Here is an 18619-nt window from a genome sequence, read left to right on the forward strand (position 1 = left end):
AATATATTAATATATTAATTTATTAATATAATATTATTAATAATATATTAATTATAATATATATAATATATTATTTATATGTACATAACATACAATATAACACATTACTTATAGGGCAAAGGGGTTTGCACTAGAACTGCCGAACCCTGAGCGCGACTAACGTAAATCGTTTTGTAACAATAATAAGGTTGAATATATTTAAACTTCCAAAAAATTTCCATACAGAAGCATCTCTCCAATATTATCAATAATTACAATAAAAGAAGAGATCCGATCCATTAACCAATAATTTGTGCTCCGTGTGCCGACAGAGTTCGTGACAATCCTGACGTCGAAGAATTAGCTCGGTGGCGGCGGATCGAACGAAGCGAAGCTACGAAGCTGCCGGAAGTCTTCGTCGAAGAGCAGAAAGTCGAGCGAAGTTCCTCCCTGAAGTGACCGCGACTCCGAGAAACGGCTCGGTGCCCCGCCGTCGAAGACAAGCCGGAAGAGATCGTGGCGCGTCGGTTGGGATACCAGTTTGAAACGGACGTTGGAAACCCGAGACCCGGGTTTCCGGGCCGCGAGAACGGAACGGTTCCTCTCGGTCGTGGCCGTGGGCAGGTTCCGGCGCCGAGGGGGTAAGTGGGGGTTGGTTACCGGTCGCGAAAAATCGGGTCTCGATCGGCGGGGCAGCCGAGAAAACGCAGGAACGAGGTCCACGGATCGTGGAGTCGGTTCGCGTGAAGGGAGAGAGGAGAGAGAGAGACGGGAGAGGCCGACTTCCGCAGTTGCACACGCATATACACGCATCTACACACCTCGCTCCTTCGAATCTAATTTTACAAAGTGTTTAATGAGCTAGCGGCGACAACAGAAACGAACGAGCCATTACCGCGCGAGATACGAGTGAGGTGCTCGCTCCCGAAACAATCAACTGAGCTTTCTTTAGCGTTTACCTACCTACCTAAAAAAAAAAAATACCTACATAGTTATACTCTCTATTAATGCTATACAACAACAACAACAACAACAAAAATGTCGTTATTGATATCGTTAGGAACCAATCACGCCCCACCCCTTCGTCGTCACTCACCGCGCACACGCGAACGATTATTAATCGCGCGACTGTCTCGCTCGCGGCCGGGCGTTCGTTTCACCGCCGTTCGTTTCGATGGCCTATGGTGTCTGTCACTTGGAAGCGCGTTGATCGAAGAGGATCGAAGAGGGTCGAAGAAGGTCGAAGAAGAGGCATCGTTGTTATATCCCGCGCGAAGCTCGATCCGCGACCGAACGAACGACCGACCGGCCGATCGAGACACTCGCCCGGCTCATTCCTTCGCCGATATCGATCCTCCGTGTATATCGGCTTTGTTCCCCCTTAGCTGCGTAGAGATCCGCTTGCGAACGAGACGACGACGACGTGCACGGTCGGTGCACGGCCGGCGAAACACCGCGTCTCATTAACATTCTGACCGCGCGGGACTCGACGCGAGTGAGAGAGAGAGAGTGAGAGAGAGAGAGAGATAGCCCCGTAACGATCTGTCTTCAAATTTAGATGAATGTCGTTGGCAAGTAGGATTAGCTCTAACGATGATATACTTGTCGCTGAATTTTTAGAACGCACGCTGTGGCGGCGTGCCAGGTCGGCCGCCGCTGGAACGCAGGAATCGAAGCAACAGTAGCGAACCTTTTTTCCTTGATACGTGTGTGTAGCTCTGAATCTGTTACATTCAACCGGTCGTTTTCTACCCGGCGAGTCTCGTCACTGTGTACCGCCCCCTTGTTGTTTCACCCCCCGCCCACCCAACCACCCCAACGGAATGGAATCGGCTCTTACTTCGCGGCCTCTGTCGATCGTTCCCGATCCGGAGTTTCCGCCGGAAGCGAGTCGACGCCGTTTCGGTTAGCGTTTAGATCGGGCACGGGCAAAGATCGAACGCCTCCTGTCGAGAGCAAGGTGCCATTGGCGTCTATTCTTCGGTTCCCGGCGGCACCTACGGGATGCCGGGGAGAATCCTCGAAATTAGCTGGCTCGGGTTTAGCGACAAAATGGCCGCCCGTGCCCTTCGTAGAGCCTCCCATCTGTGTCAGCTGTCCCCTAACATGAGAACACCGTCCACCTAAGAACCTCGGCATCCAAAAACCCAAAACTGTAACTATGTCGTGCACCCTCTTCTAGGTCCTTAAGATTAAGAGAAGCCACAGCCGTGTAGGTCGCGATAGAGGGTAGTTGTTTAGCGCCTAGAGGATATACGTACACGTAACGATAAAAATGATGCATTATACACATACCTATTATATATACGTATACCTTATGTACATGGTGTTGCTAACGGGAGACACATGAAGTAACGTTATTATGGATATTCATGTATACATATTATATATATATATACAATACATATTCTATTATATATATATATATATTTAGTATATACTTATACATACATACATACGAACATATATTATATATACATATACACGTTAGCGATGTACGTCGGTGGTATACTGGCATTGATATTTTTATGGTTTTAAAAAAAAAATACTAATGATGCAACAACAAGAACAAGTATTAGTGTCAGAAAGAAAGAAAGAAAGAAAGAAAGAAAGGAAGAAAGAAAGGAAGAGAGAGAGAGAGCGAGAATGTCGAGAGTTTGTGAGAATGAGAGAGAGAGAGAGAAAGTGGAGTGAAAGCGAGCGAGAGAAAGGGAGAAAAACTGGCTGTGTGCGTTGTGATATTATATTCTGGCGAGGAGAGCGAAAGGGAGAGAGAGAATGAGAGAGAGAAAGAGAGAGAGGAGAGGAAAGGGGATACAAAACAATAAGAGGAGCTCTTAATCCTGTTGCAGGCGATACGGTTCGTCCTTAAATAAAGAGCGCGATGACGGGAGCGGAGATCGAGCATGTTCGCCGTTGTTATCGGTGGTGAAGTTGGTCACACGATGCGGTGATTTCACAGAGAGACGTTCGCATAATTAACATGCGCATAGGGATAGACAATAATTCTGTTCTTTAGTCGGGCAACACGGTTACGTTGCGTCGTTCGGTTCGATCGCCGCGACGATCGCAAAATGGTTGACTTTCGATCTTGTCCAACATGGCGGTCGACTCTCGGCTCATGCCACCTCGCAATTTTGTCTTGCGATTGAAATCGAGACAGTCCTCGAAGAGAACGGCGCAGAACATTTTCTATCGTTCCGAGACTGATAAAACAGTTTCCACATTGGCTCGCCGATATTCGTTGAATAATTCGCTCGAAATCAACATTTTACTTACCGGAAGCCTGTTCACTGGTTTCTCCATGACTAAACTGTGTCCGAGAACAGATCGATAATTCTCATTTAAATACTAATTTCAAGAGAACTGAAATACGTGAAATTAATCTAAATAATTTCCTGGATTTTGTAGACGCGATTATTGCAACTTTTCAACCGGATTTCTGGTTTCTCGATGACTAAACTGTGTCTGAGATCAGATCGATAATTCTCTTTCTAAATACTAATTTCAAGAGAACTGAAATACATTAAATTAATCTGAATAATTTCTTGGATTTTGTAGACGCGATTATTGCAACTTTTCAACCGGATTTCTGGTTTCTCGATGACTAAACTGTGTCTGAGATCAGATCGATAATTCTCTTTCTATATACTAACTTCAAGAGAACTGAAATGCATTAAATTAATCTCAATAATTTCCTGGATTTTGTAGCCGCGATCATTGCAGCTTTCCAATCAGATTTTTATTACAAAAGTATTACTAGGAAACAGCCGGTAAATAAAGTGTAAAGAATCCGAGTCGATGCACCGTCAAGCAACACCGCCGCCGGAACAAACAATGCAACTTAATTTCCCGTCGCGGGATCAACGCGAATTAATTGATTCGATTCGTAATCGTCGACCGTCGCAGGGCCGTACGCAACGTAATTCATCGGAAACGCCGCAGGCTGTGCAACCATGGGTGAGAAGAGGGCACGATGAAACGCTCGAGAGCACAAAAGATCCGTTTAACGAAGCGCTTCGACAGTGGAAACATATTTAAAAGAGCTCGTCAAGACGACGCGGAATAAGTAATATATAACGTCCCGAAGACAATATCTTTAACGATTTTATTAATGGAAGCTTATCGAGATTTACCTACGAGAGATGGCCTACGTTTTGCCACGTGTGTCCGACAAGATAGATCGTAAACGATTGCCGGGGTGTAGGAAGAAGGGAAAGGGGGAAGGGAGAGGGGAGATATCCGAGAGTTTTACGATGCAGAAACACGGGAATGGTGCTGTTTAGCTTAGACACCGTCGACTCTTCCTTTCAAGGTTCTAGATGTAGCCTGCTTTAGCCTCACCGAGAGTTTGCCGATGCACATTTCGTCGTTCTATCACCGTTCTTTCCGTTCCCCCCGGAATTTTCGCGCGCACTTTCGTCGTCGCGTCTGCCAGCGTGCAGGCGAAACGCGACCCCGTTTCGTTTTCGATTCGCACTGCGGGACATCGCACCGCACCCCATGGAACTTTCGGTTTTCGGGTCCTTTGTTTTTGTCCGTTCGAACGAGAAAACGCCGAAAACAAGAAGCAAAAAAAAAGGAAAAGCTGAAACAAAAGAGAAAGCGAGGAGGAAACGGAGAAGACCGTGGATACACCTTCATCTGTAAGATTTATCTCTCGACAAACGCTAGAACACAAGTACAAGACAACGTCAATACCTGTATATATCTTTCGCAAAGAAATCGTGGCCGGTGTCGAAGAGCCCCGGGGTCCCGTTGCATATCGGGTGCATTTTCGTTTCGCAACGCGACACAAAACGCACAGACCGTCGTCGTCACGCGCGCGCTTGCAAATAGGTACCTTTTCTCTCCCGTTGATGATTACATACACACGTATAGTAGGATCCACGCGCGGGCACCGCGGGCTCTTCGATCACGTCGCGCGCACGTTCCTCGAATCAATTATACCTACATACATAATTACGATCGGGCCCGCGCAGGCCCGACGCGGCGAGGTTACTTCACCGCTTCCCCCGACCCAGGCAGAGTCCCTTCGGTTCACCCTTTCCGGCCGAAACGCGTCCCGCGTACCAGCAATCAATCGTTTCGCTCCTTTCGAGAGGCCCCAAGCAATATTACGTTCCAATTAACACGTTCCCCGTCCGTCCGATCCGCGATCATTCTCCTCGACCGTACCACGGATTTTCGTTCGAAACCGAATTGATTTTACCGCGCCGGGAACGTGTTAACCCCCCATCCGTCCCCCGTTTGTCCAGCTTAATTCGTCCCTTGACGTCGAACGGAGAAAGAAAACGCCGTTTCAGAGAAGTTCTTCGTAGAGCGGGTGTACTTAAAATATAGTAATCATTCGTTGTTGTGCCTCTCGCAATAATTCTTTATACATTCGTTCGTTTTATCGTTCGTCTCGGCCTTTGAATATTCGCGGAACATCTTGACGCGTATTTCAGACTCCGCTGAAATCGCGATTCGAACGGCAAATTTTCACGCTGGATGAATATTTCGCTCGTGACACGAGATAGTGCAATTTCTGCAACGACGATCGCACTAGTCGGCGAACGGTTGAAATTGGTGGAGGATCGACGCAAGGGACGGACGAGGGTTAAATGAGTCCGCGCGCTTCTCGAGGTCAGAAATATGTTCGGTACCCGCGGAATCGACGGGTCCGAGGAAGCAAGATGGACGACCGGAAACGATTCCGCGGGAGGGACGAAAGGGACGACCCATGCCGGGCAGAGTTTATCGTTGATGAACCCTAGCGAATAATATTTTTATAGAGTACTCTTCGACAAAAAAAGACAAAGAAACAGATTCTATGAATACATCGCGTTACCATTATATTCTATATATTGTATTATTTTATATTTGTGTCGTTGTATGCGCGGTGTACGAAACTGTACACATCGTCCTATTCTGCTGGCAGATTTCATTGTATAGTTACTAAAAACTGTACGAGAGAGCGGGAGAGAGAGAAAGAGAGAGAGAGAGAGAGAGAGAGAGATTTCAGAGTATATATCGGACGTCCTTAGAAGGAGAAAGCAAGTCTTCCTTTCGATCAGCGCTGTTCGAGGCCAGAGGATCCACGATCCTCGGCCGTGTCGCTTGTTTTCCCGCGCATCATTGTTTCCCGATAGAGTTGCTCAAGTCGATACTCCGTAAGTCTTTTGATACCCGAACCGTCGGAACGTTGTTTCGTCCCTTAGATCGCGAGTCTGTGGATCGGAATCGCGACGAGCAGGAGAGAACGGGGACCGAGCCGGGCGTCCAAAAAAAGCCTCCCCCTTAGTTTCGAATCCGTCTGCGATGAATCCCGACGTGCCGGTCCCCGCAGATCTTTCTGGCACGGCGAGCAGTAACATCGGAGGCAACGTGATATGTTCGAGGTCGATACTACGGTGAAAGTACCTGTCGTGAAACGCCGGTCAATTTGTCGCCCCTTGTACAAACAGAGTGGCGCGGACAATACAGTAAAAAAACATAGACGGAGCATGTGAAAGTGGACGTAAAAATTGTACCTATATTTTCGGACGTTGTTCTTTGTAAATCCAATTGTACTGTTGTTTATTTATTTGTTTGTTTAGTCGTTATACCGGCAAAAATTCATTGGTGTACGATATTGGAACGCATCCATCGAATTGCGATAGAGAACAGAGTTTACAAGGAAAGAGATTTGATTACGTTCGCAAAATTCGTATCGTTCAGCATAAAATGGATGTACGAAATTTAGTTGTACATTATAGGCTCATTCGTCTAATTTGTTATTCGTATTAAGTAAATATTTCGAAGATCGTTACGTCGTCTAGAAATATCGATCTATCGAACGGTAATATAAAAATCTAACGCTTTGCAGTTCTGATGAATTCGACGATAATCTTCCGGCCCTTGAAAGGGTTCCATAATGGGTACTTTCGCGTTACGCTCGCGTATACGTAAGTTCCGCGCGAACTCGCTTCCGCGATATTTCGAAAACTGCGCGGGTTCCTTGAGATCCGCATTCTTCCTTGAGTCCTGCTCGAAGCGTTTCTTCGAGGCGGAGCGTGCGTTGACATAAAAAAAAAAATCCGAAAAGGAAAAAAAACCATCTGTCATCGTAGCGATCGAGAGGCTGGAGCTCGTGGCTTCTCAAGAACGTTCTCGGCCAGAGTCGCAACCATGGTATTAATCAAGGACCGCGCGAGAAGGGCAGAGGAGTGCTAGTTAAACAGAGGCAAAAGTAATCAAAGAGTTCTATGTACGTTGTTAAATATCTTGATGAAGAAACTTGATCAACATAGATGTATAATAATCGTAATCGTTGAATAAGTGTAATCTACGTTGTAACGATCGCGAGGCGGTCCCGCGGCCCGCCGGAAGTCCTCTCCGGTTCTCTGGAAGGACCGCCGCGGACGTTGTTAGAACGCGGGACGGTCGTTCGCCGTCGATTGTTCTTTAGTGTAATCAAATGTGTCTACGTTTTTGCATCCGTTGGCTGGCGAACAGAAGCATCCGCGAAGGACAGAGTTGCTTATAAGAGAGTTTGTAACGAATCGTTCGCGAGAGCCGAATTCGTCGATCTCGAAACGAGATCCCGCGAGATAGCGACAAAAAACGCTTCCGAACGATTCGGAGACGATCGCGAGAGGAGGCTCCATTGGTTTGCCGGAGAGTTACTTTTTTCCCCGTCGCGTTTGACAAAGCCGGCTTCCCCTCGTATTATACTCGCTAATCGCTATCGCAGAGTTTCGTCTAAGTTTCGCCTAAACCTAAAGCGGTCTAAACGTAGTAGCGTCGCGAGAAAGAAAACAAAGAAGAGATAATAGGCAATACATGATGAATAAACGCGTCGTCGGCGACGCCTTATAATTATTGTAATAAGAAAACGTCTTTCATTACTTTATTAAACGATGCCGCGAGTACAAGTCGTTGTTAGTTAAACAAAAAAAAAAGAAAAGAGAAAAGAACACAAAGTCAAACTATGAGGACGGATGCACGCGCGACGGCCGCGCGTAGAAGCGGACGCGGCGAGCGGATAGGGAGACCCGTTCGACAGGTCTTTGGTTTTTCGTGGGGTGCAAATTATTCGAGAAACGGTAAAGAGCGCGCGAGAGAGAGAGAGAGAAAGAGAGAAGGAGAGAGAAATGCGCGATAGGATTTAAGAAAGTGAGAGAAAGAAGAAGGGTCATTATCCTCGTCTGGAGTATCGAGAAAAAAAAACATATAGCGTTTAAACACTAAGTCAAGCGAGGCTACACCAGAGATATCGCACTGTGAACGAGAATATTTATATTTTTACTTGAGGAAAAAAAAGAAGTTCTAATAACGTTTGTAACGTCTAATTCCCTCCCCCGATCCGGTAAGGAATGTTCAATAACGTTATTTTTCTAGAGTGTACATCGGGAAACGATTCTCAATTGCGTTATGACGAAACGTGCTTTTCGAAGTGACAAGCAGTCGAGACCCATTCGTGGATGCAACCTACATAACATACACACACACACATACGAACACACAATATATACACACGATTATGAATTATAACACGATTGTTATTATCGCTAACTGTTCAACCGGTACAGATTTAACCTCGGTTCGCTTCGATTGTTTCGTCGTTCGACCTTTATTGATTCTCTCTGTAAGGCAAGCGTATAGTTGAATGTCCTTCTAGATGCTAGGAGAAAAGCGAGGAAAACCGGGGAAAAAAAAGGATAGGGACTAGGGAGTTCAACGTGTGACGAATGCGTTTCCCCCGCGGTGTTCATTACGAGTTTACCGTTTGTACATATATATTGTTTGTAGCTAACTGTGTGTGAAAACCGATCGACGCGCGTTTACGGCTGAGAGCGAACCAAGAAAACAAGCAAGATCACGCTCTTTACTTTCGCTTCATCTGCTCCGCTTGGGTTCGCTGTTCGGAAGAAAGCGACATTCGGGACTGCGACACAAGACGAGAAAAAAACGTGGAGAAGAGAGAGAGAGAGAAAAAAAAGAAACAAAAAAAGAGAAAATCAAACGCTCTCTCAGTTCGGCGATCGTGAAAAAAAAGAAAAAAAAACGTTCTCGCGTGAAACACAAAAAAGGTCTTGGTGGTAAATAATAAAAGTACCATTCTGTATATCGCGATGATAGTTTAACACTCGACCGACCATTTTTCTTCGAACGTTCCTTTCTACCTTCGGGAAACGATCTTACTGTTAACGATTTTTGTTCTCTAACTGCGGTACCTGCGATCGAGGGCTCCTCCGCCCGAGATCTGCTCCATTCACGTTTCGTCGTATAAGCTGGAAAACGAAAACATTGAACAAACGGAAGAAGCGCTGGAAACTGTGGCGAGAGTGCAGTGTGGATGGGTATTAGCTGTATGAAATCATGTTACGTGTAATACTATGTACTGCAAGACTAGAATATAACATAAAACGGTGATGGCGTGTACTGCTGGAATGTAATACATGTATCGAGTTACCCCTAAATACAGCCATTTTATAATGGACATCTCTCGCTGCTCCATCATCCTCTGCCGTTAAACGTTCGGCGCTCGATCGCAGCGTCGCCGTAATCTTCGCCGATCGGTGAGTGAAAAATCTGTGAAGTGTCGAGGACGCGTAACAGTGATTCAAACGAATGCCTGACTTAGAAATTCTTTATTAACAGAGAAATTAATACCATCATCCATACAAGTTAGCTTCTCAGGTGTATCTCCGGCGCTGCCTAGCACCGTATCAAATCAATCTCATCGCTAGCTCGTGAATTCTATCGCAAACACGTTTCGGCACCACTCGATTCTAAAAAATACTTTGCCCAAGAAGCGATTACCCTAAATTAAAACAGACGTTCTTCGAAAAATTCGCATTCTCTCCCGCGCTCAGAGAACTTCGATAGCCGATGGATAATAATCGAGCACGAGCGCTCGATCTCGTTCGTCGTTTATCGTTTCTAGACAACCTTTATCCAAATGCACACAGAGCCGAGTGCCGCGATTTGATTTCTTTTTCTTTTGTTTTTCTTCCGTGCTAGAGGAAACCTCGGGGGACGAGTATCAGATAGACAAACGAATAATTCGAGGCATTCTCGAGCGAGGCAAAATGAAATTAGCACGCGTTCGATGTCGACGGTTGCTCGATAGATCTTCGAGATCGAAGATTCGCCGTTGAAAAAAAGAGATTTTCGAAGGATTTTAAATAGATGATCGATCGAGAGAAACTATAATCTTTGACGATAAACCTCGAGTCTCCTTGGAAACGTTGCATTATTCATTCGTGCATCTAATAACTACGAAGTATCAAAAGGTGAACGCCTTAAGAATTATTCCTAATTACCAAAAATCTTATTAACTCGTGAACTACTATCCTTGGCGAAAAGTGTATTTGGCGTGACTATGATTCTATTATAGATATTATTGCCAAATCGGACCCGCGCGAGTGTCGTCAGCAACAGCGAAGCAATAATAAAATAGAAGTGTCGCGACACGTCTTTGCACGAATCTACTATAGCGTTTCTATAAATATACATTCGAATGTTTGACGTATATTTTTTTCGGTAATTTTTAAATAAATATATCGTTCGATAAACGCTTCCTGCCAAGGATAGTTGCATGGGGTACCCATGGGACCAAAGTCCGTTATATCGCAGCCATCTTGCCAAGGTAAGATGGATTCAGTACTCTCGAGAGGTCTAACGTGCAGTCGAGCTAACTCTCCGCTTATAGAAAACGATATATTACAGTAGGTCGCCTATGGATAGGTAATATCTTCATTTTATTATTTTTATCCTTAATCCCCGTATCTTTTCCTTAGCATTATTTCGTGAGCTATGTGTTATAGGTGTTTTCGTTTAATTGTTAACGCATGTCCCTGCGATCTCTAAACGCTGTCGTTCGGTGGTTGGGTTTCGAATAGCGATTCATATACGGAACAAAAGTGAATATAAAAAGCATGGCGTTATGTAAAAATAGAATGAAATCTGCTATTCCGAAAAATTTCTCTACGAAGGTCCTGATTTATACGTGATCGAGCAATTCTTTACAGGTTAGAGTGTAGATTAGTAGTTGTGTATAAAACATTTGGTAGAGGCGTAAGATTTGTGTTCGCTGGGATTTTATACATATGTATATTATATGCATAGCTTTCCTTAAATAACGAGACTTTCATTCCTATTTTTTTTTAATGTACACTAAATCATCGTTTAATTAGAATACTGTATAAACTGATACGTAGAATGCTTAAACGCGCGATGTAACGTCGATCGATATAATTCGATTTAATAATAATACAACGGATTTGGATTGCATCACTGTAAAATAACTAACAAATCGCGTAACCAAAATTATGCATACGTTGCTTGTCCATGTGTTCACTATAACATTAAAGTTCATCCCTGAGTAACGTGTACCTGTTTTTACTGGGTGCTAACTTCTTGAACGTAGACTCCGGTGGGGTTGTAGGCACCTTGATTTGCCCTACGATCTGTTGTATCTCGTTTTTGCTTGGTGACGGGCCCATGTGGAAGTCCCGGTGCAGCTTTCCCGAATACAGATCCTTCAGGAAAGCTTTAAGCTTTCCTTCTACGTGGATATCGTTGAAGTTTGGGAACAGGTACATATGCCTAAAACTATCTATAGCGATCAAAGGCAAGTCTGCTGGTGTCTTCTCCAAGTGATGAAGGGGATGAGCAAATTTTAAACCATCCGCAGTTAGGAAATTCACGTGTTCTGCAAAGGAAACGGTATTCATCGATTCCAACCGGTCCATGTTCAAATCAGGGCAAGCATTTTAAGCGATTTACTCACGTTTCTCATCTATCAACTGTTTTGATACTACGTCTTTGTACATTTTAATGGTGTCCACATCATCGGGGGCATGGAACAATATGAGGAACGGTAGACCCTCCTCCGTTAACTCTTCAGCATTCTCAAATGTAATTTCCCTCACAAGGGGAACACACTTCTCTTGTGCCCAAACATTCAGTTCGTCGAAGTTATGCAGGCTACCTTTGTAGGTCTCGTCCTCGTCGTTCGAGAGGGCTTTATCCGATCGGAAGACTATAATGGGTTGTCCCGGGGGATGCATGGATCTGGTTGCGTTCCTATTTTTCGATTGACAAAAGATCAACGAATATTTCCATTTCTAAATTTCGTTTGAACATTCACATCGAAGAAAATCGGAAAACATAATTGAAAGGGGGTTTCCGAATGCAATAGGGGCCCATAGAACGCGACCGGAAAATAGCTACTACCCCGCGCAACATTGAACGTATCGCCGATTCCCAACGTCATAAAAATCTCATAAATTCAGTGCAGTTTTTTCGATCGCTTCGTACGGGAATGGTAGTGCGTTCTCGATCGGATTGTACCGGATTCCGTATTGCACTTGCCCGTGTACAAATGCACAGAAAAAATGCTGCATCCTTAAAGAATTGTGCAAAATGAAAAGTTCGTCTAGACCATGCACAATATCTTACTTACACCAAGTGAAAATGTTCTCCAATGTCACAGTTTTGAGCAGAGCAAGTGCTTGTTAGAGGAAACAACAGAACCATTACACACGCGCCCTCATACATCCATACAATAAAAATGCTTCAGTAAAATTTGTCAGACGGTTAGATCGAAAGAATCCTTAACCGACTGTGTCGAATATTTTCGGAATATACGAGAACCAGACGTACCCGAAGCCAATATGGAATTGGCAGTCATCTTTGAGGTTGGTGGCGACCCTTCTGAACATCTTGTACTCAGGAACATCCTTGGTGTCGAAGTAACCAATGATCATCCGTTTTTTGTCGTCCAAATTCAACAGTTCCTTCAACTCGTAGAACTCCCTTATCGGATCCTCCATCTGTTTCTTAATAAATTCTTCGAAGGCCTCCACAGATCTCTGACCCCTGTATTCCCTCTTGGTTGGTTGGCCATTTCTGATGACTTTCAGGGTCGGGTACTTAGTGATGTGAAACCTCGAGGCGATGCCGGCTAAAAGCATAATTTCTCATTTAGAAAATTCGCTCCCTCCGAGTGGGTTACGTAATTTCCTTTCGTCGTTTTACCCACGTTCCGTATCGCAATCTACTTTTGCCATAACTACCGTCCCCGGTTCGGGGAAAGCGCGCCTTATCCTAGTTGCTGCTTCCTCAAAAATGGGGGCTAATAAGTTACTAAAACGGCACCATTGTGCGTAAAAATTTATAAATACCAATTCGTTCGATACTGAAAATAAAAACGAGAACGTATTGATAATATAGATCCACGGGCCGCATAAATGCCACCGCGATAGGCTTTATCTGTCCTATTTCGTTTTACTTGAACGGGATCGTAACTTACCGAGCGTCATATCAATGTTTTGTCGGGTAAGTGATACCGCGCCTTCGTCCGCTTCGTTCGCTAAATTGTTTGGTAAAAATGCCTGGAATAAAAGGCGATGTTTTCTCAAGTATTTCTTATCACAGGTTTATGTAACAGCATCACAGAATTTTGGTCAGTGTTGTAAAATATACAGCATACGTAAGCAAAGCTTGGAAATAAGCTGGCGCATGGGTTTAATAATCAGGGTTGGCGAAAAAATAAAGCAAAACAACAGAGTGGGATAAGAAACGACATTTTTATTTTCCGGTTTAGTCTTTCCGGGCGTTGAAAGCGTGCAACGTCAGCAACCGTCAGCTTTTGCGTGAAGCAGACTGTACCGGGGTGCACGCAGATGCTTAGCCAAATATCCGGGAATCGGTTGAACAAAGTGTATTCGAAAATTATTCTCTCTTGTGTACATGTATAGGTTATGCCGCTATTCGTGCGATGCAACGAGACCCCAAGAACCCTTGAGAAAAGGGCTTGGGACGAGCCCGGCTCGATAATAGGGCGCGGGCACCACGAGATTTTGTGGGTCACTCGATTGTGCGTCACCTTACGCGTGGCCAAAATTTTTCGAAAGCCTCTGACATATGAGATTGTTAAATTTTTTTCTCTCCGGTACGAGAAATATCGCTACACCGTAGAATCTCGGTTATTACTCACCAGTAAACAGGCAAGTATAAGTACTTTGAAGTCGAAAATATCACAGAAGACCAACATCTTGTGATCTTTAAAGTATAAACTTGATCAGACACAAATTTTTTGAGAAACCATCAGTAAGCAGCTGGCTCTGCGTCAAATTGCCACGAATTTGTAGTGAATCGAGGGGCTAGTAAAATATTATCGAGGCTAGTTTGTAACAGGCGGGCCACAGGTGACACAGAAATTCTCTATGCAGGTACTGCGAGCTTGGTCGGCGACTTTAACCAATGGCGGACATCTTTGCCATTTGTCCACTTTGCCTCTGCCTCCCTATGCCGCCGTGCGTAGGGTTTACGTATCTCCTCTTATACTCCGTCCTCGAACATATATATTTTCTCTGATCCTAGCCCAGAAATGAAATTTCCCCAGAGAAATATAAAAATGAAAATTGTTCAAATATATTGGGCCGCTGCTGGCGTTGGATATTTGACAAGAAGCGGCGAGAATCATTTGCTTCTTAAACCCTACACTAGACGACTATGACGCCGCCCGTGGCGAAACGTTGAAATTTGTGGCACAGAGAGATATTCCAAGCACAGTGCCGTTTTTCCCGCAAGGACTGATCTAAATTACAGCACGAATATTCTGCTGGCCCTAAACGCTCGACCCCATAAGGGCAGTGCTCAAAAACGTAAGGGGAATCGAGACTATCCGCCATCTTTGTGTGACATAATATCACCGGAATCTGGATCGCCGCCATTTTACTAGTCCCCATCGCCATGATAGCGCGCTTTATTCGAATAACAAGTAATATGAGAACCAGTATCATAGTAACAGCGATAACGATATACCTAGCTAGCGAAACGGTAAAGTTAAGATTAGACGGTCACTGGAGTAAGAAATACAATATAATGGAATGCCAGCTGCAAGCAGTAAAGCAGCGGAGACACTTCGCATGGAAACAGGAGCGCTTCGCCGACCTCCGGGCCTTGCGAGCCTGAAGGAAAACAGCTTTACGACTTTTCTTAAGGGCTTCGAGGTCGTAAATTAGCATTAAACCTTCATCGGAGATGCTTGCACGGAAATCGGAGAAGCTACGTTCAAGCACGCAGCCTACACGTGCACATTCCCGACCGCTTTCCTTTGGACCCTAGGCACAGCATCCTCCCCGATCCTCCCTCCCGAGGTGGCTACGCGACGGGACTACCCTTTGGACTGGACGACGCTCCACCAACCGACGCATCCTGGGACCGAAGGTTACATGGAAGGAGCGGAGGAAGAGCGCATTTATTTTTTTAGAAAAGTTTAAGGAATACAGTACAAGTCTTTGACTTAAACAGTTACTGTTTAATTGTATTCGGTTGTTCCCTATGTTATTGTTACGATATTCCTATGGGAATATCGTAAGTCCAGCATATCACTCGGATGTCTCCTCTGAGGGGACAACGAAGATTATCAGTGATGAACTTACAATGAACTTATTGCACCGCAACAAATCAAAATATGGTATAATTAGCAAGATATATGAGACAAATATTAGCCGGATTTGAAGAGAAGGAAAGAGAACGTGAGAAATGCGTTCACGGCGGTCCGAGTGCTTAGTTGTAGAACGTTTCCCATATTTATTTCCTTCTCACAATCGTCTTCGTTATCGTTTAAACGCGCTCGGGAATTTAATATCTTAGTATTTTAAGACGTTTTAACCCTTGCTGCGAATTTATCAGAACATTACCCGGTCATGACACCTACAGGCGAATTTCAGAATCTCAGAACGAGTGAGAATATAACGGTAGAAGCGAAATGTATAGTCGTTTCCTGCTAACGTACCCAAATTCGTGAACTATCGGCAACGCTGTCAGCGATGCCGAAACGGTATGGGGGTCTTTAAGCCCCCAAACGTGAGGCAAAATGGTCCATAAAATGCAATGTGTGCATATATGCTGAGTTTGTGCAAGTCGAGACTGTCTATCAACTGCTCTCTTCTGTTGATCATATTGTTCAATAGTTTGAGCATTTTACCCCAGATGACGCTTCCAAGAATAGTCTCACTACAGACCAGTCTTTGCAATATGGAAACAGCTGATATAAAAATATTTGGTTCTCCGTGTAGAATCCTCGCGTTGAGTATCAGTTTGTGTCTGTTTAACATCACGTCGACGGAGAACAGTTATACTGTCGTCAGTTTTCCATAGTATGTATCGGAGCAACAGTAATTCCCAAGGAAATGATTATCCTGACTTGAAGCTCTGTATACAATACCCTCTCTGCTGTGTTACATCTCACACTGCAGTGTTTGTAAAGTGTTATAAAACATTTTTTGCCGTGAGTGAACAATGACAGACACGGAGAAGGCATTTGCTTGTTCTTCATCCGGTTGTGACATGGTAAGTCTATCATTTATTATGTTAACAACCTGAACAGTTACTATTTTAAATAATCGATGAATTTACCATTTTGAATAATTACCATTTTCAGAGTTTCACCAATGAGAATCAGTTGACGGTGCATAAAAAGAAGCATGACATGATGCTAAATTTAGGAAGCGGTTCGAAGAGTGCTGGTTTCGCAGGTTGATACCACAAGCTATTGTCACAGGTAGGAAACAGAAAATAATGATACTTTTGTCGACAGCTGACCAAACTCCTACACCCACAAGATTCATCAGAAATTGTGAAGAAGTAGGTCTCTTCCAGGATCTGCAGAATGTGAATCCTTTCGAGGAAACATTTAGGAGAGCGGTGGAGTCTGGGAACACAGGCACCCTCTCGGTAACAGAGGTAACAAGCAAGAAGAAGAACTAGAAGACGCTAATCTTAACAGACTTACCTTTAGTTAACAAGTATTCCTCTAGGCTGGGATCACAGACGATACGCTGCACACTCCTCACATATTCCCCCATATAGCCGACGTGCTCTCTGGCAACAATCAGATTCTTTCTGATGGCAGCGTTCAGGAATGCACCAGCAGCATTTCCATTACAGAGAAAGGCACCGACGAGAGTACCACCGTAGACACAGAGATTTGCACCAGCGTGAAGCTGGCAAGAACAGAGGAGCAAGAATTGCTAAAAAATAAAGTAGTGGGAGTCAAGAATGGGGCACTTGTAGAAAATATTATCAATCAAGTTACTAGTACGCAAATAATACCGAGAGTATTAGAGGATCAAGTTGGTCCGCAATTGTAAGTGACCTTGAAACGGTGGTTACTTGGTAATCGGCGAATGCGGGATTCATATTTTTAAGCGATAAAGTCGAACACTACTTTTATGTATTAAATAATATGGGTCAGGATTGATCCCGTATTCGTTATGCGAGGTCTAATTAAATCGATGCTAGATTCGACTGAACATCCGTCTTTTTCAAGATCGATAAACGGCGCGGAGGTGCAACTGCTGTTAAAGACAGCCGATGGCAAATTGATGCAGCTATCGGCGGTCCCGATTTGCGAGTCTATTAACACCTGCGTCGCTCAGTCGTCGTTGAAACAACAAACCGTCGTAATAAAAACGGAGCCCCCTCTGCAATGTACCGCAAAGGCAGAGCCGAAGAAGCCTCCCTCGTTGTCTCTGGCCAAAATGGTATTTAATTCCTGCCACGAATTCCTTTCCCAATCACCATCCCCGGGTTTACTCCATCGCGTACGTTTACCGTACGTGTGATTACAGAAACTGAAACAGGTGTTAATCAAAAGCACCGCTTCGCAAAACGATAAACCGAGCGACGAGAGGCGGGAGTCTAGCGCCGTGAAAAAGGAAAATCCGAATAAACAACCGATGGATCAGGAGGTGAAGAAGAAGGAGATACTCGAGCGGAATCGCGCGAGCTCGATGAGAGCGAGGGCGAAGAGAAAAGCGTGGATCCACCAGCTCGAGAGAACGGTCGCCAACGTGAACGAGACCAACGTGGCTCTGCAGATGGAAATAAAGGTCCTGCGAGCCGAAGTAGCCAAGCTAAAGACGATCCTGTTGGCTCATAAGGACTGTCCGGTCACGAAGGCGATCCAGAAAGGTAGCCGAATCGAAAGCGATCGATTTCAGCGTCACGTGATAACGCTACTGGGTCTGTTACAGGGAATGGTATGGTACTCGGTCAAAAAGTGATACCGCTGAACTCGGATCTGACCACGAATTCGAACACTCCGATGGGAGTCGCTGTAAAAAGATCGTCGGCTTTCAACTCCTCCTCCGAAGTTCCTATTGTCCCGAAAAAAAGGCTGTCCTTAGCACCCGCGAAGAACGCAATCATCTTTCCCAAAGCCGACTGCACAGCTAACATAACGATTCCAAGCGCCACTCTGATCAAAACTGTACCCACCTTGAAGATCATGGGGGTTGGCCAGCTCCTGGCCGAGAAGGAGGAAACCAAGCAGATCCTGATCGTGCAAAACTCGATCAGAAAAGTGGAGGACGCTCCGAGGCAGATCATCCAGATTAATCCTAATTACGAGATCGATCACGGACAGAAAACCACGGATGCTTGAGCTCGACGCAGCAGGGGTTGTTGCGAAAACCTTGGTCGATCGTTGATATTAATTTTCTTTCAAAGGAAAATGAAGTAAGTGTGGGGAACGTTTGTACATATACAAAATTTTTTTATTTATTTACACAGAAATAAAGAGAAGTATTTTGTATTGAAATGTTTTACACCATTCACACCTGCGCGAACATTAGAACATTGAGTGTACATTTAT

General features: G+C 44.6%; 3 protein-coding genes across 8 annotated transcripts in view; 2 read left to right on the top strand and 1 right to left on the bottom strand.

Annotated features, from left to right (window-relative positions):
* LOC117222521 (neo-calmodulin) overlaps window positions 1–9445 on the top strand; it is a 131803-nt gene extending 122358 nt beyond the window's left edge. For all 5 annotated transcript variants that reach the window (XM_076521204.1, XM_076521205.1, XM_076521202.1 and 2 more), the window contains one exon: window positions 312–9445. In XM_076521204.1, the coding sequence (XP_076377319.1) occupies window positions 312–343 (32 nt within the window). In that variant the 3' untranslated portion in view covers window positions 344–9445. The remainder of the gene's footprint in view (window positions 1–311) is intronic.
* Window positions 9446–9581: 136 nt separating this feature from the next.
* ERp44 (Endoplasmic reticulum protein 44) lies at window positions 9582–14130 on the bottom strand. 2 transcript variants are annotated; one of them, XM_033474381.2, is made up of 7 exons: window positions 13952–14130; window positions 13265–13346; window positions 12995–13150; window positions 12616–12916; window positions 12416–12463; window positions 11741–12036; window positions 9582–11662 (listed from the first exon to the last, which is right to left on the bottom strand). In XM_033474381.2, the coding sequence occupies exons 1-7, from the start codon at window positions 14006–14008 to the stop codon at window positions 11316–11318; spliced, it is 1287 nt and encodes a 428-aa protein (XP_033330272.1). In that variant the 5' UTR covers window positions 14009–14130; the 3' UTR covers window positions 9582–11315. The 2 variants fall into 2 exon arrangements, with proteins under 2 accessions (XP_033330272.1, XP_033330273.1); XM_033474382.2 differs by lacking the exon at window positions 12416–12463 and having other exon boundaries at window positions 13952–14123.
* A 1638-nt stretch (window positions 14131–15768) lies between these two features.
* On the top strand, window positions 15769–18565 carry Atf-2 (Activating transcription factor-2). The gene is made up of 7 exons (XM_033474380.2): window positions 15769–16314; window positions 16406–16499; window positions 16562–16707; window positions 16782–17110; window positions 17294–17507; window positions 17595–17937; window positions 18000–18565. Exons 1-7 carry the CDS (start codon window positions 16264–16266, stop codon window positions 18407–18409), a joined length of 1587 nt encoding a protein of 528 aa, XP_033330271.2. The 5' UTR covers window positions 15769–16263; the 3' UTR covers window positions 18410–18565.
* Window positions 18566–18619: the final 54 nt, after the last annotated feature.

This window comes from Megalopta genalis, chromosome 4, assembly GCF_051020955.1.
Source record: "Megalopta genalis isolate 19385.01 chromosome 4, iyMegGena1_principal, whole genome shotgun sequence".
Lineage (NCBI taxonomy): Eukaryota > Metazoa > Arthropoda > Insecta > Hymenoptera > Halictidae > Megalopta > Megalopta genalis.